The 24721-nt window shown below is 39.1% G+C and overlaps 2 protein-coding genes across 2 annotated transcripts in view; one reads left to right on the top strand and one right to left on the bottom strand.

The window, feature by feature from the left end:
• Window positions 1-24721, bottom strand: part of LOC128732946 (papilin) — a 227571-nt gene that overhangs the window by 120892 nt on the left and 81958 nt on the right. The gene's annotated exons all lie outside the window — the stretch shown is intronic.
• On the top strand, window positions 5191-5895 carry LOC128732973 (larval cuticle protein A3A-like). Its single transcript, XM_053826482.1, has 2 exons — window positions 5191-5202; window positions 5293-5895. The coding sequence occupies exons 1-2, from the start codon at window positions 5191-5193 to the stop codon at window positions 5893-5895; spliced, it is 615 nt and encodes a 204-aa protein (XP_053682457.1).

Here is a 24721-nt window from a genome sequence, read left to right as displayed (position 1 = left end):
ATAAAGAAGGATTTCTGTCTGTCTGTCTGTCCTGTGATCCTTATAGAATCAAAAACTACTGAACCAATCGGCGTGAAAATTTGCATGTAGAGGTTTTTGGGGCCAGGAAAGGTTTTAGTGATGGTTAGAGACCCCTCCCCCCACTAAGAGAGGGGGCTCCCATACAAATGAAACACAAATTTCTGCATAACTCGAGAACTAATCAAGCAAATAGAACCAAATTTGGCATGTGGGTGTTTTCGGTGACAAGAATTTATTCTAGGGTAATTTGAGACTCCTCCCCTCTTTATAAGGGGAATTATAACTCCTCTCCCCTTTAAGAGGGGGGGTTTCCATACAAATTTCCTCATAACTCGAGAACTAATCAAGCAAATGGAACCAAATTTGGCATGTGAAGGTTTTCGAGGGCAAGAAAATTTTCTATGTTGAATTAGGACCCCTCCTCACTTTAAGAGGGGGGGGAGCTCCTGTACAAACGAAATACAAATTTCCTTATAACTCGAAAGCTAATCCAGCAAATGGAACCAAATTTGGCATGTAGGTGTTTTTGGAGGCAAGAATGTTTTCTATGATGAATAAGAACCTCTCCCCACTTTAGGAGGGGGGGCTCCTGTACAAATGAAATACAAATTTCCTCATAACTCGAGAACTAATCAAGCAAATAGAACCAAATTTGGCATGTGGGTGTTTTCGGTGACAAGAATTTATTCTATGGTAAATTGAGACCCCTCCCTCTTTATAAGGGGAATTGTAACTCCTCTCCCCTTTAAGAGAGGGGGCTTCCATACAAATTTCCTCATAACTCGAGAACTAATCAAGCAAATGGAACCAACTTTGGCATGTGAAGGTTTTCGAGGGCAAGAAAGTTTTCTACGGTGAATTAGGACCCCTCCCCACTCTAAGAGGGGGGGCTCCTGTACAAATGAAATACAAATTTCCTCATAACTCGAGAACTAATCAAGCAAATAGAACAACATTTGGCATGTGGGTGTTTTTTTTGGTGACAAGAATTTATTCTATGGTAAATTGAGACCCCTCCCCTCTTTATAAGAGGAATTATAACTCCTCTCCCCTTTAAGAGGGGGGACTTCCATACAAATTTCCTCATAACTCGAGAACTAATCAAGCAAATGCAACCAAATTTAGCATGTGAAGGTTTTCGAGAGCAAGAAAATTTTCTATGGTGAATTAGGACCCCTCCCCACTTTAAGAGGAGGGGCTCCTGTACAAATGAAATACAAATTTCCTCATAACTCGAGAACTAATCAAGCGAATTGAACCAAATTTGGCATGTGTGTGTTTTTGGAGACAATTTTTTTTTCAATGATGAATTGGGACCCCTCCCCACTTTAGGAGGGGGGGTCCTATACAAACGAAATACAAATTTCCTCATAACTCGAGAACTAATCCAGCAAATGGAACCAAATTCGGCATGTGGAGGTTTTTGGAGGCAAAAATATTTTCTACGGTGAATTAGGATCCTTCCACACTTCAAGAGGGGGGGCTCCTGTACAAATGAAATACAAATATCCTCATAACTCGAGAACTAATCAAGCAAATAGAACAACATTTGGCATGTGGGTGTTTTTTTTGGTGACAAGAATTTATTCTATGGTGAATTGAGACCCCTCCCCTCTTTATAAGAGGAATTATAACTCCTCTCCCCTTTAAGAGGGGGGACTTCCATACAAATTTCCTCATAACTCGAGAACTAATCAAGCAAATGCAACCAAATTTAGCATGTGAAGGTTTTCGAGAGCAAGAAAATTTTCTATGGTGAATTAGGACCCCTCCCCACTTTAAGAGGAGGGGCTCCTGTACAAATGAAATACAAATTTCCTCATAACTCGAGAACTAATCAAGCAAATGGAACCATATTTGGCATGTGGGTGTTTTTGGAGGCAACCATTTTTCCCATGATGAATTAGGACTTCTTACCTTTTTAGGAGGGGGGGGGCTCCCATTCAAACGAAATACAAATTTGCTCATAACTTTAGAACTAATCAAGCAAATGGATCCAAATTTGGCATGTGAGAGTTTTAGATGGCAGAATTTTTTTTCTGTGGTGTATTACGACCCCTTTCCCTTTTAAGAGGGTGGGCTCCCATACAAATGAAATACAAATTTCCTTATAATTTGAGTACTAATCAAGCAAATGGAACCAAATTTAGCATGTAGGAGATTTTTGAGTCTTGAATTTATTTTATGATAGTTAGAGACCTCTCACCCCTGTGGTAGGGGGATATGGACTCTCATACAAATAAAACAGAAATTTTTGCGAAACTCAAAAACTAATCCAACTCGAGAAATTCGAGACTCTTCCATAAAACATTAATCAATAACAAGACCACAAAAACTATCTATAGTAACACTAGATCATTCAGGACGAGCCGGTCGCGAGTGTTGCCGGTGACCCGCCGTCGGAAGCGCCGCCCACTGGGGGGCTTGCAAAACTCGAGAAGTGACAAAGATCATCCGAGATTCATGATTTATGTACAACACAGGTTAATTTGTGGCAATACGAAGTTTGTCGGGTCAGCTAGTATATATATATATCTGTGACCAGAAGAGTTAAAATTTCACTGTCAAATCATCTTGATCGATTTGGTTTATAGGGATCATACTATCCGACAGCATAAATAATAAATTTTCAGCAGTTTCCGTAGTTGTGCAGCATATGCGCCTTAAATTTTATCGTTCATATTGGAAAAATTGGTGGATCAACTAAATTTATTCAATTCTTGTGACATAAAAACTGACTAATAATAACTTTCTCTCTGCAATTCGCACTTTGTTTGGATGATTTTTTGTTTGCGGCCTGAAAAAATACTAGAATATGGAAACTGTTTAGATATGGCATTAGAGGCAATGTTTATAGTCTGAAACATTCCTGAAGCATCGGGATCAATTGATTCAGTGATCATTTACATAATAGTCGTGAACAAAGTATTCATTATGGAGTACCTCAGGGCTCAACACTAGGACCACTTGTGTTCATTATATATGTTAATGATATATTTGGATTTTCTCTAAGAGACAAAGACAAAGACAAAGACAAAGTTTTGAGAAATCGATATTTAATTTTTAAATGCTGTATTTTCAGTGTAGAAATTAATTTTTAAATTTTTCGGTTTTTTATGAAAATTCAGAACATTTTCTAAAAGTCACTCATGGATCATTTTTTTGTAGGTCCTATAGTTTTCGAGACAATTTTTCTGTTAAAAAAAGAGAAAACAATGCGCCCTTTCCAAAAGTTAGTCTAGAGCAATTTTGGAAAAACTAAGTATGCAAAGTTGCTTATTTACATGAACTCTTTACACACACAAAGTTTCGTTGAATTCTGAGAGGGTGCCGCACACTCCATAGACGAGTTGGCGTGAAATCCGTCACATGCAACATGACTTAAGCCTTATAAGTGGTTGATTCTTCAACGGATTAACCATAAATGCGCCAAAATCTAAGTAATGATCTTTTCAAGCACGGGGCGGTAAACTAGGAAAGTAGGAAGTTTATTATCAAGTAACAGTCGACACGAAGATTGGAATGAAGTAAGGGTTTACTCTACACAGTACATCAAACACTGAAGCAAAGGGTCACAACACAATATGACCTTTTCTTAGAAAGTGATCAGTTAGAAAGAGTTCATGTTCATCCTAAGTATCCTAAGTAGGGATTATTGATTCAACAAAATCTGAAATGGAACAATCATGTTGATAGCATGCATTCAAAAATAGTTAAATTTTTAGGTATGTTAAGACGATCAAGTAACATGTAGCCGTCAAAAGAAAGAAAATGCTTATACTATGCTCATGTTCACTCCCAAGTTGCATACATGAATATGATCAACAACTTGAACAAATTCATGCGAGTCATATTTTGGGAGCAATATAATAGCCGTGAAACAGAAGTCCTGATCTCTATGCAATTAATAATATGTTTAACTTTGATCAAATCAAGTTATAGGAAGCAATCTTGTTCATTTACAAAGTCAAAAATAATCTTAAAAGGATACATTACAATGTATTGTATGATAAAATAATATTACTCGTTAGGAATTGAGTAAATCATGATATCCAGGCAAAATTATTACAATTTAGAATTGGTAAATAATACTAATAACAATGATATTGACCGTGTCTCCTTGGAAAAAATTAACACTGTAACCAGCTTGTACTAAAACATACCTAATCACAACATGTAGCTTGATTTCAAACGTCTAAGGGATAAACGCCTATAAATGATCACAGTAAAGAAATTTTAACTCACTTCCAAACGACACCAAACATGCAACCGCCCTACGCGGCAACCTTTCCAAGGTCACGGTAAATTACCCTCGAAGGGTAATTCACCGGCTGCAGCTGTCTGGCTGGCTGGCTGGTTGGGCTCCCCAGCCGGTAACAGTAAACCGCAACCGCCAAGGTCTGTCTGGGAATCAGTCGGTGTTGACAGTGACCTTCGGTTATTTTTCCCTTTCGGTCGAGCTGTTCGATTACAACGATTTAATCTTCCGAAAACTCCTTACCTACCAGCTATACTGCGTGCGTGTGTCTCTCGACAATGGGAGAAGGTGCCGAAACCAGTTCCCAGTCGAACCAGTTCCGCCAAGGCACCGTGCCACAGCAGCCGCAAAATGTCAAAAATTTCATAATAATTCATTCGGAGATCAAATGATCAGGATTGGACAAATTTGAGTGTCGCACGAACCGTGTAAGATTTGATTCCAGCTAGCCGAAATGGCCATAAACTTCCATTCAGTGCAGTTTGCTTCGGCCTGCCTCCGTTTTTTCGATTTCGTTTTGGAGTTATTGCAGGCGGATTTTGTTCGAGCTGGAGCTGAATGTTACACGTGATTTAATACATGCTTTTATACATCAACATTTGAATAGAGCTAATAATGGGCCGTCCGTCAAAAATTGACACTCTTGTTAACACACTCGCACACGTTCACAAAATGTGCCTTGTTGGCCAAAAAACTGTAGCAAGGTGCTTCTAACGCATGGGTTTGAACTTTGAGTGTCGCACTGCCAGCTGTGTATGGTTCAAGAACGCCGTAAACCGGAAAACTTTAATTCAAGATTTAGACGAACCAATCAATTTGCTATAAATTGGCTAGAGCGTTTGGGTTAGGGCACAGTTCAATCGTTTGTCTAGTGCCGTACGCAGCAGCACATTCTTTCAACGGACGCAAAAATGGCATTCAAGGTGCGGAAGTTTAACAAAACTATGTGTGGAAGTGTGGTGTGGTGAATTGTGGAATCTAAACTAAAAAATTGTGTTTTATTCTAATTACAGTTTTTAAGTTTCCTCGCCCTGGTGGCAGCTGCCCGTGCAGTCGCAGTCAGTCCTCTGACTTATGCTGCCCCAGCACCAGCTTTGGCTTACGCTCATGCTCCAGCTCCAGCTTTGGCCTACGCTCATGCTCCAGCATTGGCTTACGCTGCTCCCGTTACCAAAACTCTGGTTGCTGCCCCAGTCGCCAAGACCATCGTTGCTGATGAGTACGACCCGAACCCACAGTACTCGTTCTCGTACGGAATCTCCGATGCTTTGACCGGTGACCAGAAGTCCCAGCAGGAATCTCGCAACGGAGATGTCGTTCAGGGTTCATACTCCGTCGTTGATCCAGACGGTACCAAGCGTACCGTCGACTACACTGCCGATCCAGTCAACGGATTCAACGCCGTCGTCCACCGTGAACCTTTGACCAAGGTCGTTGCTGCAGCTCCAGTAGTCGCCAAGTACGTCGCACAACCCGCTGTCTATGCTGCCCCAGCCGTGACTAAGACTCTGGTCCAGCAACCCGTTGTCTACTCGGCCCCAGCCGTGACCAAGACCCTAGTCCAGCAACCCGTTGTCTACTCGGCTCCCCAACCTACCTACGCCTACCACCACTAAACCACGTCCCTAGCAAACGCTAGTCAAGAAAAACTGTCACCATAGATACCTGAAGTGCCTGAACTCCAGAATGTCCTTACTTTAAGGTTAGGATCTACTCGGAAATAGTAACAATCTTTGAAACCAAATAACCTGAAGTTTACTTTCTTTAATGCATATCCGATTTCTGTTGTTCTCATATACGATGTTTGGGTTATACCTGCAAAGAAGGAAAGAGAAAAAACTAATTATGTTACGTTAACAAGTGGTCAAATTGAAATTGTCAAAATCAACTGGTTTAAGCAAATTACACTGAAAAAAAAAACATTTTCAGTTGCTTGGGATATTTTAGTTGAATTCTATGTTTTCCGAGGCGTTGAGTTTCAACTGTCTTTTCTCGTTAGCCTGCAAATTTGCTTTATCACGTACAATTTCGAATAAAGTTCCGTATTTTCCTCTAATTAAGTATTTTAAAAGTAAATCCTGATATTGATGTTCAGAATCGCAACCGTTGTGGAATAGTAAACATTACCATCAAATTATTACCATCCGACAATCGGAATCTTGCAGAAATGTTGGGAGTACAACATGCACACACATCACATCTTTAAGGATTTCAAAGCAGCATACGAAACAGTCGATCGAGACCAACTATGACAGATAATGCACGAGCGCGGTTTTCCGGAAAAACAGACGCGACTGATCAGAGCTACATTGGATCGAATGATGTGTTTCGTGCGCATCTCGGGGACACTTTCGAGCCCCATCGAGGCGCGGCGAGGGTTGAGTCAAGGTGACGGCTTATCCTGCATGCTGTTCAACATCGCTCTTGCGGGGCTGTTTCGACGAGCGGGCATCGAATTGCAAATGGCTTTGATATCATTGCCAGGAGCTTTGCGACGGCGAAGACAATCTACACGAACTACTGAAAGCGGAGTTTAAAAGGATTTGGCTAAACTTTAAGTTTAGTCGAAGGCCAAATACATGAAAGGAAGAGGCTCAAAGGAAACACACGCGTGCCTTCCACGAACGGTAACCGTTGATAACGATGGTCTAGAAACGGTAACTGAGTTCGTGTATTTGAAATCGCTGGTGACCATTGACAACAACACTAGTAAAGAGACCCAGCATCACATTCAAGCATGGATATTGGGCTTACTTTGCCCTTCGCAAACGGTACGATCAAGAAGTACAGGCCGGTAGGTCTTCATGGACTTGAAGCTGAGACGCTGCTAACGGAAGGCACTTGCCCTGTTCGAGCGGATTGTACAGCGGACAATATTTGGCGGGGTACAAATTGAAAGCGAAGAGTGGCGGAGGCCTATGAATAACGAGCTATAGGAAATGCTTGGAGAGATTCCCATCGTACATGTGGCGAACGTCAGTAGGCTACGATGGGCCGGATACGTCGTAAGGATGCCGGACAGCATCAGCTGGTGCAATGATTCTACTGACTCTATAGCAGCATCGCCCAGCCGAGATCGTGTGACGACTGGCTTGGCAGGCCAGTATCGTACTCTGAAGCTAATTTGGCGGGTAGTCGACCTCAATTTTTAGTAAAATCGATTTAGTTGCTTCTTGTGACATGAAAACCAATTGATAATGACATTCTTTCTGCAACTCACATTTTGTTTTGAAGAAATCTTACTTGTGGGCTTAAAAAAATAGAGTTAGCATAATAATAGCACTATAAAACTAATAGATTCATTGCGGTTTGACAAGCAACCACAATGACATCAACTTTGTATGGATAGGCCATTGTATTGCGACGCCTTCTCGTATGTACACTACATATTAGTAGCTGTTTATAATATAAACAACATATAAAGGAGAGAGGAGAGGACTAATTTTATCGTGGTAATAGAAGCAGCCACCAGTTTTATTATGGTTTTATTGCTAGCTACAAACTACTATGCAAAGTTTGGATCCAGTTGAAAATGGATGATACGCATCATGTGCCGTGTCGCGAATAAAAACCACTTTTGAGACTAGTGAACAAGCAGAAAAGGCTGCCATTCGCTCGAGCACATGCAAATTGGACGATCGATGATTGGAAAAATGTACACCGGTCGAATGCATCGAAATGCGAGTTGTTCGGTAATAAACGAGGGCAATGTGTAGCACCATAGTGTGCAGTTGGCCAGACTGACTCCCGTCAAGGACGCTAGCTCTAGGAGGCACCAAAAACGGCCTGAACCTCAGTAAAGCACACTCGAGTGTAGCGAAGTACTGTATATAGAGAGTTGTACGAATCATGTATGACAGTGCAATTAAAAAATTATAATAATCCTAGAACTAACATTGATTTAGAAACAAGGGTACAATGTCACGCTACAGCTCTGGAACCAGGAAAATATTAGGGCCGAAATCTAATAAAAAGGTGATCCACAACATTGTCCACAATTTAGTCCAAATCTTTTCCAAAATCTGGAACAAAATTTGATAAAAAATATGGTTTACGATATAGTCCAGGTTCAAAATATGATACAGGTTTAGAATCTGGTTCAAAATCTGGTATCAAATCTGATTAAAAATGTGGCCCAAAATCTGTTCCAGGTCCAAATTCTGTTAAAAAATATGGTCCAAAATATCCAAAATCTGGTCTAAATTTGATAAAAATGTGGTCCAAAATCTGGTCCTGAATATATTTCAGATCTGTTCCAAAACTTGTTACAAAATCTAGAAAATTTTATCTAATCCAGGTTCAAAATACGTACTAGGGCCAGAATCTGGTTTAAAACTTGATCCAAAATCTGGTTGGTGGTTCAAAATCATCTGGTCTAAAATGTCAAGAATGATCCAAATCTTATCAAAAATGAGGTCCAAAATGTAATCAAAAACTTGGTTTCAAGTATTAATCAATTGCTGATCCTTGATAAAAATATGGTCCAAAATCTGGTCTAGAATCTGATGAAGGTCCAGAATGTGGTCCACACCAGGTCCATAATCTGGGTCTTAAATCTGATACAAAATATGGTCAAAAATCTGATCAAAAATGAGCTTCAAAATTTGGTCCAGAATCCAGTCCAAATCCATTCTAATATCTGAACAAAAGTTTATAGAAAATTTGGTCTACAATGAGTCCAGGTCCAAACTATGCACCAGCTCCGGAATCTGGTTCAAAACCTGATCCGAAATCTGGTTGGTGCTTTAAAAACTGATCTCAAAACTGTGACCCAAAATATGCTCTAGGTCCAAAATGTGGCCCATAAAAATCTCTTCAAAAGTGTGGCCCAAAATCTTGTTTATAACGTGGTCCAGTTCCAGAATCTGGTCCAAATTTTGATTCAAAATCTGATCCAAAAACTGATAAATGAATGTGGTCCCAGTCCAGAATTTAGTCCAGGTCCAAAATCTGATCAAAAATGTGGTCCAGAATCTAATTCAAATCTGTTCCAGAATTTGTTACAAAATTTGGAACAAAATCTGATAAAAATGTGATTCACAATTAAGACCAAGTTCGGAATCTGTTTGGTAGTTAAAAATCTTAACTAAAATTAAAAAAACGATTTAATCCACCTATTGGTGAAAGGAACCTTTGTTATACCATCTCATTTGTCATTTAAGTTAGAATTCGACACGCCTTCGGAACATAATTCAACTTTTATAACACTATGGTAGTTATCATCAATACATATGCATGTCTATGAAATATACTGATAAATTTGTATAATATTTCAAAGGAATCAAAAAATATCTTCCTTTTATTTGTAATTTGTTATTTTGACTTGATAGTGGGGTTGCATTCTGGGGTTTGGTTTAAGTTAGAAACTGCCCGTTTTCCTGGATGTATTCGGAACGTTCCTAGAACGTCTGTCTGCCTGTCCGTATGTTCCATATAGACTCGGAAACTACTGAACCGAAAAATTTCATGCAGTGGTTTTAGGGGCCAGGTAAGGTTCTTATGATAGTTGGAGACCCCTCCACACCCTAAGAGGGGGGGCTCCCATAGAAATGAAACACAAATTTCTGCATAACTCGAGAACTAATTAAGCAAATGGAACCGAATTTAGCATGTGGAGGTTTTTGAAGGCAGGATTTTTTTCTATGGTGAATAGAGACCCCTCCCCTCTTTAGAAGGGGAATTATGACCCCTCCCCCCTTTAAGAGGGGCGCTTCCATAGAAATGAAATACAAATTTCCTCTTATCTCGAGAACAAATTGAGCAAATAGAACCAAATTTGGCATATGGGGGATTTAGGAGGCAAGAATTTTTTCTATGGTGATTTATGACCCCTCTCCCCTTTAATAAGGGGGCTCCCATACAAATGAAATACAAATTTCCTCATATCTCGAGAATTAATCAAGCAAATGGAATCAAATTTGGCATGTGGGTGTTTTTGGAGCCAAGAATTTTTTCTATGGTGTATTAAGACCCTTCCCCTTTCTAATAGAAGGGGCTCCCATACAAATGACATGCAAATTTCCTTATAACTCGAGAACTAATCAAGCAAATGGAACCAAATTTGGCATTTGGAGGTTTTGGAGGCATGAATTTATTTTAGGATGGTTTGAGTCCTCTCACCTCTGCGGTAGGGGAATAAGGACTCTAATGCAAATAAAACAGAAATTTTTGCGTTACTTTAAAACTAATCGAACTCAATCGTACTAATCAATAACAAGACCACCAAAAACTATCTATAGTAACACTATATGATTCAGGGCGAGACGGCGAGTGTTGCCGGCGACCCACCGTTGGAAGCAATCACCTTTATCTAGGTTTATTTGTTCTCCTAGGGCTATTGAGATCTATTACTTTTCTTCAGGAGAGGATCGCCCCTGCGAAATGGTAGTTTCCACGAAAAGGTTTTGAAGTAAGACTACTTCTTTGATTTCTATATTGGGGTGCACTTTAGAAAAACGAAAAGGGAACATGTAACGAAAAGTGGTTATGGTTTGCACGCTTATAACTCAGTCACCCGTCAACAGATTCTAGAGATATTGGTATCAATCGATTGGAAATTTTTCAAAAAATCCATAACAATACAATAGATTCCATGTTTCCCAAACAGACGTTTAATAATTGAGAAAATATTAGACGTATATTCATTATTTCATTATTTTCATGTTTTTGCCTTCCCACGTCAATGCTTCCCTAGCACAGATGACAGAAATATATACGAGATGAGCTATGGGTTTTGATTGTATTTAATTTACGCTCTATAGAATCCGCTCGAAATTGTTGAGCTTCAGTGGGTGTTGCTTGCTCGGAATAAGGCATCGAAGACATTCAAATTCACCAAGCAAGACGCCAACAATCCGAAGAAACCACCGACTCGCCCGCCAGCGAACGATATGGTTTTTGCTGCTATCAATACCCAGTAAAATCAATGGATCCTCGCTGCAAGCCGTTAGAAGTAAATCGCCGCTAGCCACAATTGTGACGTTCCAAGGTTGGACACATTTGTGAAAAAGGTTTTGAAATTAGCTGTCGAAAAGCTGGTTCAAACAAAAAGAACAGGCGCTTCCGATTTGTTCAAGGTTGATAAAACGGACGAAAACAATATCTTTGCTAACTGCTGCAAAGGCGGCTCCGATTAAAGCTGTACTACTGGAGTAAATATGCGGGTGCCCCCGAACAAAAATCTACTAAGCCAATGAAAACCGTAGCAAAGGCACCGAAAGCCCCAGTCAAAGGAAGTCGTTCCAGCGGAGAAGGTGCCCGAAAAAAACTCTTGCCTAGATGTAAATTTCCTTGATTTGCATTACTAATATCTGGTAGAAAACAATCAGTTCTTTTAAGAACTACTGAATAAAAGTATACGAAGCAGTTAAATTGATTTTTCTCACATTTTAAAGTGATGTTGGCAGTTTAGTATGAGCGTTCGAAGTACGAGCCCGTCAGAAATTACATGTTTAAACTGTATTAAGACAAACCTTCCGAAGAATATTTCTGAACAAAATTGTTCATATACCTACACATGCAAAATAATACGAATTTAAGATTCTTTCTGAAAGCATGAAACGAGTAAGCCACATTATCTGGCAAAAGAAAACTGCGCCACTTCGTAATTCGAGACTAAGCGTTTAGTGAGAAAATCGAATTGCATCTTCATTAATATATTAGGCCCTAAAAAGGGCTAATTGTTGTATAGTTACAGAAGCCTGACCAGATTTTACTATAGGCGTTTTTGACAAGCTATCGCCCGCTTAGAGGCGCTGCATAAAAAAAGTGATGAAAAGTAAAATCGCTGTCAAACTCCATACATTTTTGAAAAAAACTGAAATAAAATGCATTTTTTGATTAACCCTTTCAATTGTCAGGATTTTAGATAGCGAAATATTGGAAGAAATTTGTTTATCTACGTTAAGGTTAGTGAAAATATTCGAATTAATTAACTTTATGGCAGAAAAATGTTAATGTTTGATTTTGTACCGCATAAAACAAAAGTACATAGAGTCAGCTGTAAAGTTTACATATCCTGGATAGAGAATCACCAATTATTTTCAGTCTTCAGCGTTTTCCAATGTGTTTTTAAGTGCTAACGGATTTATTTTTTTGATTAGCATCATCTGCACCAAGAACCAAACATATAACCTATCAGTTCGTAACCATAAATACACTTGCGAAGCTCTAAGAATCTCCCGAAGCAGGAACAATATATATCAAATGAAAGGTAATGCTTTTTCTTACCTCTATTATCCATTTTCATCATTCCCACTTTTGGTAATTCAATAAAATATTACATTTAAAGTCGAGTTCCATATAGGTGCCAGCAAGCATTTTGGGAATTGCACTTTTTTTGTAGTTCCAATAATCACAACCAGGTAGCGAACGGTTGCTCTTAGTTTTGCTCGAATTCGCCTATAGGCCGGTATACTTTGGTACCTTCCGACGCGCTTGGCAAACTCACCCGGCACAACCACACACAACTGTGAGTGCACGTCTGCCATGCCCGTTGCCGTGCCATCCCTGTCGGCATTAAATGAAAGAAAATAGCGTTGCTCTCCTAGTGGCGTGGCTTCTTCTTCTTTTTCCTATCGCGCTTTGCGGCCTTTCCACTGGTTTTCGGTGGCATGAAGACGATGCTTCATATTAGGTTGCTCTGCAGAAACTGGTAGCTCTTCATTAACCTTCTGTCTGTACAAAAAAATACTTACGTTGTCTGTACATTGGGGTCAATTTGACCCCAAAATTCAAACGGCTATATCTCAGCGAAAAATAGACGGATTTCTGAATTTTTAGATGTTTCAGAAAGGTAATCCAATGGACTAAATGATAAAATTATGAATGTCGACTTGGCAGGGTAGACCTTTTACAAGGAGGGGTTTAAGTAAAGAAAGTCGGAAAAATCGGATTTTTTCAAATTTGTGACGTTTATATCACCAAACTCTTACCATCTAGAACAATGCTTTCTTCTACAAAAATATGCGCGAACACGAGATCTTCAAAGTTACTTGTGACATTTTACAGGATTTGCTCGCTAGATGGCGTTTGTCCGGAAAAATCGATATTTTTTGGTCGTAAATTTTTTGGGTTCTACTCGTGTAAATCGTTCTTGTTCACGCTAAAGTTGATTATTTAGACAAGATACGAAGTAAACATAGTCCGGTGGTAGATAAAAACTTGGTGAACGGCTCAGAATTCACCCGCCAGGTGGTGTAAGTGTACCATTTTATTAATATTGTTCGAGGTTAAACAAGATAGATGACATGCAAGTTTCTTATTTCGGCAAGATTGGTCTGCTCATTCTATAATAGACAATTTAGCACAGTATTTAATGACTAGGTGGCGCTAGTGTGCTTTTTGTCTTGATTTATTCATTGTGTATGAACATATTGTTTCGACAAGAGGGCGTCGCCTTCGACATTATATCGCAAAATAAAACTCGTAACAATTATTCGCTATACTATAAAGCTAAGTAATGTACCAATTCAGGCAAAATTTATGTTAAAACGATCCGCAACAATTGAGTATAGTACCGGAAAAAAATGAATACACCACTAGCGTCACCTGACGAAAGAATAGAGTGGTCTCGACTATTTGAACAATTATGCCGTGGACAAAAAAAAATATATCTAGTCAGTATTCTAACCTGCTGTATAAAATAAAAACAAATGAAGCCCCAATGCCACCTAGCGGACAAATTCTGAACCACACTATAGGTTTTATTTGTCATAAGATCATTCAAATTTTCAAATTTTCCGAGAGCAAGAACGACTTACACGAGCAGAATTCATAAAGTTATGACAAAAAAAGTTGATTTTCTCGCATAAACGCCACCTAGCGAGCAAATCCTGTAAAATGCTGCAAGCAACTTTAAAGATCTCGTGTACGCGCATATTTTTGTAGAAGGAACCATCGCTCTAGGTGGTACGGATTTCGTGATAAAACGACACAAATCTGAAAAAATCCGATTTTTCCGACTTTTCTTTACTAGAACCCCTCCTTGTAAAAGGTCCCCCCTGCTAAGTCAACATTCATAATTTTATCGTTTATTCCATTGAATTACCTTTCTAAAACATCTAAAAAATCAGAAATCGGTCAAGTTGTCGCTGAGATATAGCAATTTGAATTTTGGGGTCAAATTGACCCCAATGTACAGACAACGTAAGTTTTTTAATAAACTTGTCGCAAAACGTAAGTTTTCGAAATTTTTTGATCAAATAACTTCTATAATAAAAGATCTCCGGTAGATACACCTAGTTACGAAAGAAGTAGATTAATCCATTGAAAAACAAAAAAGTTATAGCTTCTCAAAGTGGCCTGGGGTCAAATTGACCCCAGTGTACAGACAAAGGGTTAAGGAAGCACCGGACACCGGTTTTGTTCAAACAATGTACGGAGTACGGTTTCGTTGTACCGCCTTTCTTTCGTGTCTATGATTCTCTGCCCTACGTTGATCCGCCTTTGTTACAACTTGCTGCCGTTTGCTCTGGTATATAATCAGAAGTAAGCCGGCGAACGGCATCATTTTCGCATTGGCATCGGTCGGTACGGTACAGAGCAGACAGCAGAGAGTTGCGGTTAGGGGAATTATGTATAACGTGCCCCCCGTGGCCAATGTGCCCCCCCTTCGTTTTTCGCTAAACAAGCGAAATTAAAATGCAAAACCACCCAGAAACCATAGTATTTGATGGAACTAGCCTACTATGCAAGTATGACAGTTGTCACATGCTGTAAAAACAAAACAAAAATAAATTTGTTTTTGAGCAGCTTCCGATGTAACTTTTGGCGTCATTTCCATAAGCTATTTTCTTGTCAAAATCTGTAAATAACCGGTTGTTGCGATTCGATTGCGTAAAGTGAACTTCAAAATGACATCCCTGCTAAAAATAACGGTATGAAACGCTTGACTTGCTTTAACATTTAATATTTTTTCAAATAAGTAAAAGCAGGCCAAAATGCCCCACTTGCGGTGGTGCAATTTGCCCCCCTTGCAAATGTGGCTTTAAAACTATGTAAACAGATCTAAGTTTAAGTCGATTGCCATTATTTAATTCAATTAGTATTGTAGAGCAACCGTGGTGGGAATAATTTATTACCAACGTCCAAATTCTAGGTAATTCAACTACTCGGTACAAAACGCCACAGCTGCAGTATAATGTGCCCCATGCAGAAAAGAAAAAGTGCACCAGAAGGCCGAAACTAGGTTTATTTTACATAAAATAACGATATTTTGCAAAACAAAGGAAATAGTTTTACTTTCTACAAAATAGAGTTGGTCTGTCACTGGTAGAAATACTCAAATTACCGCATTGGGCATATTATACCGCAGGTGGGGCATTTTACCCCGCGCAGACGAGAAACACAACATTTAGGTGCTTTTATTAAATAATTCCTAGCATGTTTATTCCACAATACTAAATGAAATAAACAATTGCAATTGGTTGTCAGCTTAAGTACCAACATATACACGTAGTTGTAACGTTAATTTGGGGAAGTATAACGGAGATATATCCATTTATTCTTAGGGGGGGCACATTATACACTTTTCCCCTATATCTCCCTCACTGGACTCGGCAAACTGGCAAAACGCAGCGCAGCGGCAGCAGCAGCAGCAGCAGCAGCGGATCATTGCTGTAGAGTGCACCGAACGCGTTGGTACAGGAGCATTGATCTATTATCAGCTGCATTAGAATATTTGGTTGCGGGAGCGGAAGAGCTTGAATCAATGGAAAATGCTCTGTTCGGTAACCATTGTCACCATTGCCCTGGGAGGTGTTGTTTCAAACATTCAAGCTATTCTGCTGGCCGGATTTTCAACCACATAATTTACCACAACCCGTCCTTTTTAGGACGAAGGAATTTGTTTATGAAGAGATGAAAATTTTCTGTATACTAAATTTCTTTAATTAAATTTCCAAATGTCGCTGATTCTTTAAATCATGAAATCATGAATTTCTTCTGATTTGATCTATAAAACGTTAAATATGTGGTGACTCACCATGCGGTCTTCTAACTCATGACGTTGCTTTAATTTTATTTTTGCTAAAATTTTTTGCCTTCTCACGCCTGTGCTTCCCTAACACGGATGACAGAAATATATAGGAGAAGAGCTATGGATTAAATTCCCTTTGAATCAAAGGGATCAAAGTTTGATTGTATTTAATTTACGCTCTATAGAATCCGCTCGAAAATCGTTGAGCTTCAGCTGTTCTTTCCCGGAATAAGGCAACGAAGACATTCAAATTCACTAAGCGAGACGCCAATAAACCGAAGAGTCAACGGATCCTCGTTGCAAGCCGTCTAGAAGTATATCGCCGCCAGCTACAATTGTGACGTTTCAAGGTTGGACACATTCGTGAAAAAGGCTTTGAAGTTAGTTTTCTACAAGAGAAAGCTGGTCCAAACAAAGAACTGGCGCTTCCGGTTCGTTCGACTACCAAACTTGCTAGCGAGAAGCAAGATTACTAAGTCAATGAAGACCATAGCAAAGGCATCGAAAACTCCAAAGCCAAAAAAAGTTCTAACGGAGAATGCTGTTCGAAAAAAGCTGCTGCCAAGCAGTAAATTTCTTCGATTTGTATTATTAACAGCTGGTAGAAAACAATCAGTTCTTTTAAGAACTACTGAATAAGTATATGAAGCAGTTGATTGATTTTGCGAACAGCGTCATTTTCGCGTTGTTTGGGTTACAAATAATAATGAGAGTTACGATGTTATCTCCCTGTCCGGACGCGGCAAAGGTGGTAAAACTCGGCAGCAGCCGATTATTGTTTGGTGTGGAGTGGAAATTACGCCGACCGTGTTGGATTCAAAACATCGATCTATTTAAAACAAAGCTGCCAGACTGGTGCAGTATTTTGCTTACGAATGATTAAATTGAAACTTTCATTCTTTACTTTGCTTGTTTATTATTTAGCTGTGAAAATAGTAAAACTTCTGCGACCTTGCCATTTCCAGCACACCACCGACGACCTTCATAGCGTAATGCCGAATTGCTGTAACGGCATCACGAAACAAAATACAGATGCCAGCGGTCCAGTGCCAGTCCAGGCAGAATCGTAATCGTGTTCCCAACCTTCCTTAACCGTTATGTGTGCGACAAAAAAAAACACCTTTAGCAGGGCGACAAGGGTACCCGGGTATCCAAAATTGATATTGTTATAACATCAACATTTTTAAACCGATTTCGACGAAACAGGTGTCATTTGATTCGTTTATTTATCTAGTTTTGAATTATTTGGCCATTTGGCCACTAAAAGACATACGGGGCCCGAAAATCCGGAATTCCGACAGAGTGTCCGCTGTGAGGAAGAAAAATGATTGTATTGCAGGAAAATCAGTCATGCGGATATAAAAACTCTAAAAATTCATACAATGTACTATTTCATATAATGAGATGAATCAGGTTGGCCATTCCGGAGTAGGTTCCTGTGGGGTCATGGGTGGCCAGTCCAGGATTGGAGGTAAAACCTAGCAATATGGGTATCAAAGTTCTTGGAATTAGTTCGGTAGGTGATATTTTTTACATTTCGATGTATTCTGATTGGTTATTTCGAAAATGGTTTCTACGGGGTCACAGATGATACCGCAGGATTCAAGATAATGCTTAGCATTATCAGAACCGTTCAATACGTAGAACCATCCGTTATACATTTGGAACCAGTTCCGAAATTATCAATCAGTACTAAACTGACCATTTCAGTTCAAAACATCTAAAAGATCCGCTAAACCAATTCTAATATTGGATTAGGCACCCAACTCGCCATCTGTATCCCTACAGGAACCAAATTCTGGAGTGACCAATGCGATCTAAAGTCACCAATTTATATAATTAGATGAAAAAAGGGTCCACAGTGTCAAGTTCAAAGCTAATAGGTTTACTGAAAGCTGATATTCTTTCAAAACATGCGGCTTCCCACGTTTTACCGGATGTTGCTTCGGAATTACCGATTCCCGGGAACTACTTGTCATTTGATGGCCAAACGCTTTATCTAATCAAAACTAGATAAATGTACGAATCAAAAGCCACTGGTTTCATCCAAATCGGTTTAACATAACTAAAGTTATGAAGATAGCAAATCATGGGTACCCGGGTACCCTTGTCGCCCTCCTACGTAATAAAAAAATTCAAGTGACTCTCATTGCTAAACCCCTTTATGGATATGCACCAAAAAACCTCAATTACTTAAGATCAACGAGTTTTACGATGTCGCGAAATTTCAATGACGTATGTTTTAAATTGAATGAGTTATAACTATTTTAAAACTGAAAAGGTACCCGGGTACCCTGTCGCACACATAACGGTTAACAAAACAGCAGCGTGTCCATGATGTAGTCGAAACTCGAAACAAATCGTATCACATACACATGTGTTTAAAGCTGCCTAGCGGAACCTGGGATGCCAGATTTTTGCAAAAAATAATCTGCATCTACCCGAAACTGTTCGAAATAATTCCCCAAATCTGCACCAACATGTATCACATGTAAGAACACAATTCTTTAACCCACGGTTACTCGCGCTGTTGTATTTTATACAACGCCTATGTAACTCTTACTTTATGTCATTATGTCTTGGGATTCTGACAATAAAGATAGTTACTGTTCTCAGCAGTTGATCAGTAGACCAAGTTCTTTCAATTGGTGGACAAAGTTTTATAAGTTTTTCACCTATTGGCACTAATATTTGAGCACATTCTGTTCTGTTTTACCATGCCCATGAATCGAAGATGGCGCGAGTAACGAAAGGTTAATGCGCAACTTGAGTATCTATATATGAAATTCATACAAATATCACCGGCTTTAGCATTGGGAGACGAATTGCACTACATTCGTAGTCCTACTTCAAGCCTGCGCCCGTGCCACTAGGCATGGACCCTTGTACTTTTTCGTAAAATGGTATTCGGCTAAATGTTATACAATCTCGGCGAATATTGCTATCCGTTTTACTTTATCCGGCTAAGCAAAGAGGGGGGGGGGGAGTTATTTTCTACATTACTGTGAGGAAAAATTGCAAATTTGTAAATTAAATTACCCATGCTTTCATAGTTACGTAACTGCCAAAATGAATCATCTAAGTTTGAACTCATCAGAAACTTGCAAAACTCAAAATTGTGACAAAGGTCATCTGAGATTCACGATTTATGTACAACACAGGTTAATTTGTGGCAATACGAAGTTTGTCGGGTCAGCTAGTACACAATAAAACCTTATTAAAGCGACTAAAACTAACTCAAAGGCCGGCAATAAACTCGAATAGCACCAGTTTATTTGAAAAAAATCAGGAGAGTTGAATGTTATCGATTTCGTACCGTGAAGAATTCACAAAAGGGCCATTTTACCTTATTCTCTCTAAGAACTGCAAAAACACATTCATTTGCTGTTGTAAAAATATATTGTTCTGATTCAAACTTCGAACACTTAAGCTATGCTGAAACTTTCTTCAAAGAAGAAAGTTCGAAAACATCTTTATTCTATTGCCATAAATGGTGTAATAGCATGACAATTTAATTATTGTCGTGTTAAAATGTTAAAAATGAGGATAAAATGTAAATTTACATTGAAAACACTAAAAACTGCTGTTCCGTTTTGATTCAAACTTCGAACACTTTCATGGTCGACATTCAAAGCTCGAATATTTCAGTCTCAGACATCGAACACTTGTATTACTTTGAAAAGTATTAATGTTTTTAGTGTCATTCAACTTAAATAAGTGAAATTTCATCCTTTTTCTAAACACTGTGTTTTTGAATCCACCTAACAGTATAATTTAAAATTTTCATACAAAAATTAGTTTCAATCCGTACTCCTGTAATCAATTGCTAATATTTTCAAACTCTATGTACCGCATCTAACTTTGTACAGCTTAACAATGCAGATAATTCATTTTCCCGAAGGAAAATCTGGAAAAATCGGATATTGGTCGCGGGTGTTCGAAGTTTGAATCACACCTCAAAACGTGATTCAAACTTCGAACACTTTTTATTTATCTAATATCTTTGAAATAATGCATGAAATATTGTATTTGAACTATGCTTTAGTACATATATATCTTGCACTTACCTAATAATCGCGAAATGACAAGGTAAATGTTCTAAAATTGGTAAAACAATGCAAACGAAAAAACAGCTACTTTTGCACGAAACGCTAAGAGTATGCGAACGAAGTTAAAATCTGAGTTCTCACTTTTTTCCAGCGTCTGCTGATTTCTTACAAGGAGTCCTACAGTTCAATGTCATACCTCACCGGATAGAGGACATTCTAACGAACACGGTGGTGTACAATAAGCATAATGTTTTATCATAGTAGCGATACTAACGAGCATTTTATTCTGAAGTGTTCGAAGTTTGAGACTGTTCTAAGTTTGAATCAGAACGGTTCGCAATTTTTCAACGACGGGTTTATCAATAAAGTAGAACGCATCTTCTTACACTATTAGGATGACCTTAAATTCACCTATTAGGGTGATACAAACTTTTGTTTTTTTTTAATACGTCCAAAAAATGTGCATCGTTTGCTTCAGCGTTGCACCATCCCATCAGATCTTCGTTTGCTCGTCAACGTATGCATTTTCGAACAGGATAACGACCCCAAACACGCGTCCAAACTGTGCAAATACTACGTTTTGTCGACGCAATCCTAAGGAGTGCTGAAAACAATACTGCCATAAAACATTTACAAAATTAAAATACAACGAAACGACTTTATTATTGTTATTTGGGCGTGGTTTTTTCAGATTGTACGGTGGTGAAATGTGCGAACTATTTAATCTGCATTGTCTGTATACTACATTGTCGTCAACCACGACGCCTTTCATATATTCGTTTAAACCCTTTAAATCAATCAAAACTATTCGCCCATCACGTGAGCAGCAACGCTCCAGATAACGACCGGTTAAACTCCATCGCTCGGGTATAATAATGCCATGTTGCGTCACCCATTGATTGTAGGAGGTATAAAGTGGAGTAAAATGCCATAACAGTTTATTACTGTGTGTGCATGCTTGGCATCCGTACAACCTTGACCTTCACGTTTGGAGCTCGTGGTGCGCACTTGTTCCTACTCCCATCATGGCTTGTATGGTGCGCCATACATGCGTACGCTGCCTGCGTGATGCTGGGATCATCGGTGGAAAGTAATCTTGACATTACAAGAAAGGCATGTTGATCATGTTTTCATCGAAGTCAGCCATGCAGACTTTGTTTTGAAACCAGTTTTCCTTTAGCTTAACTGGATTATTTCGCTTAATTTTAGCTGGAAATTCTAACTCCAATAACAGTAATCATTAGAAAATGAAATTGCCTCCCTCCATCAGCAACAATAAATAACAATTTATTTTAGAATCGAGTTTCCCGCTGCAGCTGATGGTCATTTATCTTCCTCATTGAAACAACTTGAATGCACTGGATCCAAACCAATATCCAGGCACGTGCCACTATGAACAAATCGAAGCGGTCGGATCTATACTGCATGAGCAGTACGCAACTGGATCATCATGTTACCCAACACCACATACCGCCCTAGCCGGTGCATTCAGCACGTGAACGACCGGAATGTGCGCTTAAGCTCTCCCTCGTTCATTAACCGCGTATACACATTGCGCATCCCCTGCGATCGAAACACAAATTTTAAATAGCTCGAATCCCAACTCGCTACAAAGTGCTAGAGATTTACTCCACGACATCCGATCTCCAGCCACGAGCTGCGTGCGCTCATTTAACTTCGAGATTTGGGGCATTGTGACTTCACGGTCGACAGTTCTTCAGCTGCGTGCTTTCCTCTCCTGCACACCGTTGGTCGGTTGGTTGACATGTGCGCACCCCACTGCAGCGTCTCGTAAGGTAAACTGAAAGCTGTCAGCCACCATTGATCGAAGGCAGGGTAATTTTTCAATTTCGAATAAGATATACCTACATACGATTTTTCTGACGCAATTTCTGTGCAACACTTAGAGTGCATGTGTTTGGCGTTGTTTTAGAACCAATCTGAACCCAGTCTGAAAACGTAGTTGTGAGTCAACCTTGATAAAATACGATGACCGCTGGGCGGTGGGTCGCCCAGAAATTGGGCAGTCCTGCCAACCTGAGAAACAACTTCTGCCAATTACCGCTCAATATACTTTATGCGGAAATTAAAAACTGATCGCGATCAGTCGAATAAGAAAAAGGCAAACAAGAAGAAGAAGAAGAAGAAGAGACAGAGAAAAACAAACCACAAAAGGTCACCGTCACACCGACGACAGCACCATGCACAACGACGGCCAGAAACGACGAGGAGAAAAGATTCAGATTGGAGCAAAACTCGCAATATGTAACTAGGCCATTCAACGATCCCCGCGGCAGACAGACGAAAAGGTTCACCTATTTCGACTTTGTGACTCGGAGGGTGGGAAACACGGGAGAGTACGGCAACCCCCAAGCACTGCTGGTCGCTCCCAACTCGGTTGAACGAAAAGTGAACGACCTTCTCCAGCAGTGGTTTACGCGCCGCGTTCGATCGGTTCTGTTTATGACAGCGCAATTCGCGGCGTTGCGCTGTCTCCTACCTAGGGTCAGCGGTCCGAACTTGCAGCTCTGCAGGTTCTATCGCTGGGTGTTACAATTAGTGTGGTCAATTTCGGAACAGTTACCGTACTATATTTTTAGCTGGCGGTTTTCATTCATCTTGGTTTCGTTCGGAACTGCAGCCCACAAGAATAGACCCTGAACGGAGATCCAGATGTTTGAAGTAGCATTTCACTGCAGATAAGCCAGGCTGTGGCCGTTTCGGTATGATTGAAACCAAGCACGCTGTCAATCAACGTTCATTCAAACGTTGAAACTGTATGCTAATATACAATTTTTCTGGCTCAATGCGTAGATTTACGTGATAAAACGTCAACCCGGTGGGTTTAATAATGAAACAATGTGGAGCTTAAAATGCTTGAGTGCTCCGCATAGTCCACCCCAGTAAGCTTCGAGATATGATGCTGATCAAACAAGCCGGTCGTCGTATGTTCGAATCTTAGCTGGGCGGTGCTTCTGAAGTAAGTAGAATTGTTGCACTAGCCTCATAATTGTCCTATACTGAGAACATATATCTTGCTCTAAATTCAATGATTTAATAATCAATACTATCGTTTTCATTAGTATTATTACGAATATTTTCATAATTTATTTTCAACCATCCATCCCCATCCAGTTCCATCATTAATACCATTTGGACTCCCACGTTCCCTACCAGCAGCCATGCATTTCGTTTTGGCGCACAGTGGGACCATTCTGGAAAAAGGCGGTCAAAAGTCTTTTCTTGCTGTTCCTGACGTTTTCGAGCTTAGTTGTCTTAGGAGAAGTTTCATAAAAAAGTATTCTGCATCTAATGACATTTTCATATAATTAAAAATTAAGGAATTACAAATTTGAAAAAAATATTTTTTTATAGAAACTAGATAGCATGGTCATGTGTTCGGCAAAGTTGTAGAACTTTGAATTTCATTAAACTTTTCCGAAGATATTAAGTATCTACATCATATGGTTTGCGAGATATAATTAACCCCTCTAAGGTCTACATCATTTTTAGCGCCGCAAAATTCACTAAAATGGCCATAACTTTTTTATTTTTCAATATTTTTTCACCAAATTTGGAAATTTTGCTGAAAATATTTTCTATTTTCATAATATCTATAGATAATGGCCATATGCCATATGGTCCCGGAGTTATTCCGGAGTTCCCTGGGGGACCGAGATATGGCTTTCTAAGATAAAGTTGCCAAATATCTAAAATTTGTCTGTAATCTGTTGTTTTTTGAAAATATATCATCGACTGTGGACATATCAGTTACTTTGCCGCAGTTATGAGCCATGATGCGCGCCATCCATCGGGTTTCAGAGCCACATACGAAACTTGTTTTGGACTGACAATATGAAATATGTGTTCATAGCAGATTTTTTGATATTTTTTTTTGAGCGGTTTTAACCCAAAGGGTAGATTTTTTTTTGATATTACATAATACCATGCGTTCAAAAGTTAGCATCTTTGAAAAACAAGAGTTCAGAAAAATTATTATTATACTTCGCTTTTGAAGAAAAAGGATATCTACACGAAAATGATTAATCTCAAAATTTTACTATTAGTTTGCTTGGCTTCAATTTTGCAATATCTCTGAATTAGAAAAAATAACTAAATGGAGCATTAGATATGAAAAAGAGAAATTGAACTTTTTCTTAGCTGGCGCTCCTTCAGATAATTATTTTTGCATGAAAATCAAAACTTAAGCTTCTTTCGAATGTAATTTCATGAAAAGACAGTCATTAGCTTGATCGCATCGTTTTTCCAATGTTAGAGGGTTAGGAAAACAAGATGAAGTCGAAAAATATTGCAAAAACTGTGCCATAAACATGCTTGAGAATGAGAAATATGATCGATCTGATTTCCAGTGCTTGTCATTTTTGATTTATTTATTAAAACATGATACATGATATA

The sequence above is a fragment of the Sabethes cyaneus genome, chromosome 1 (assembly GCF_943734655.1).
Source record: "Sabethes cyaneus chromosome 1, idSabCyanKW18_F2, whole genome shotgun sequence".
Classification (NCBI taxonomy): Eukaryota; Metazoa; Arthropoda; class Insecta; order Diptera; family Culicidae; genus Sabethes; species Sabethes cyaneus.
Note: the sequence above shows the minus strand (reverse complement) of the source record. Positions and strands in the feature narration are given on the sequence as shown.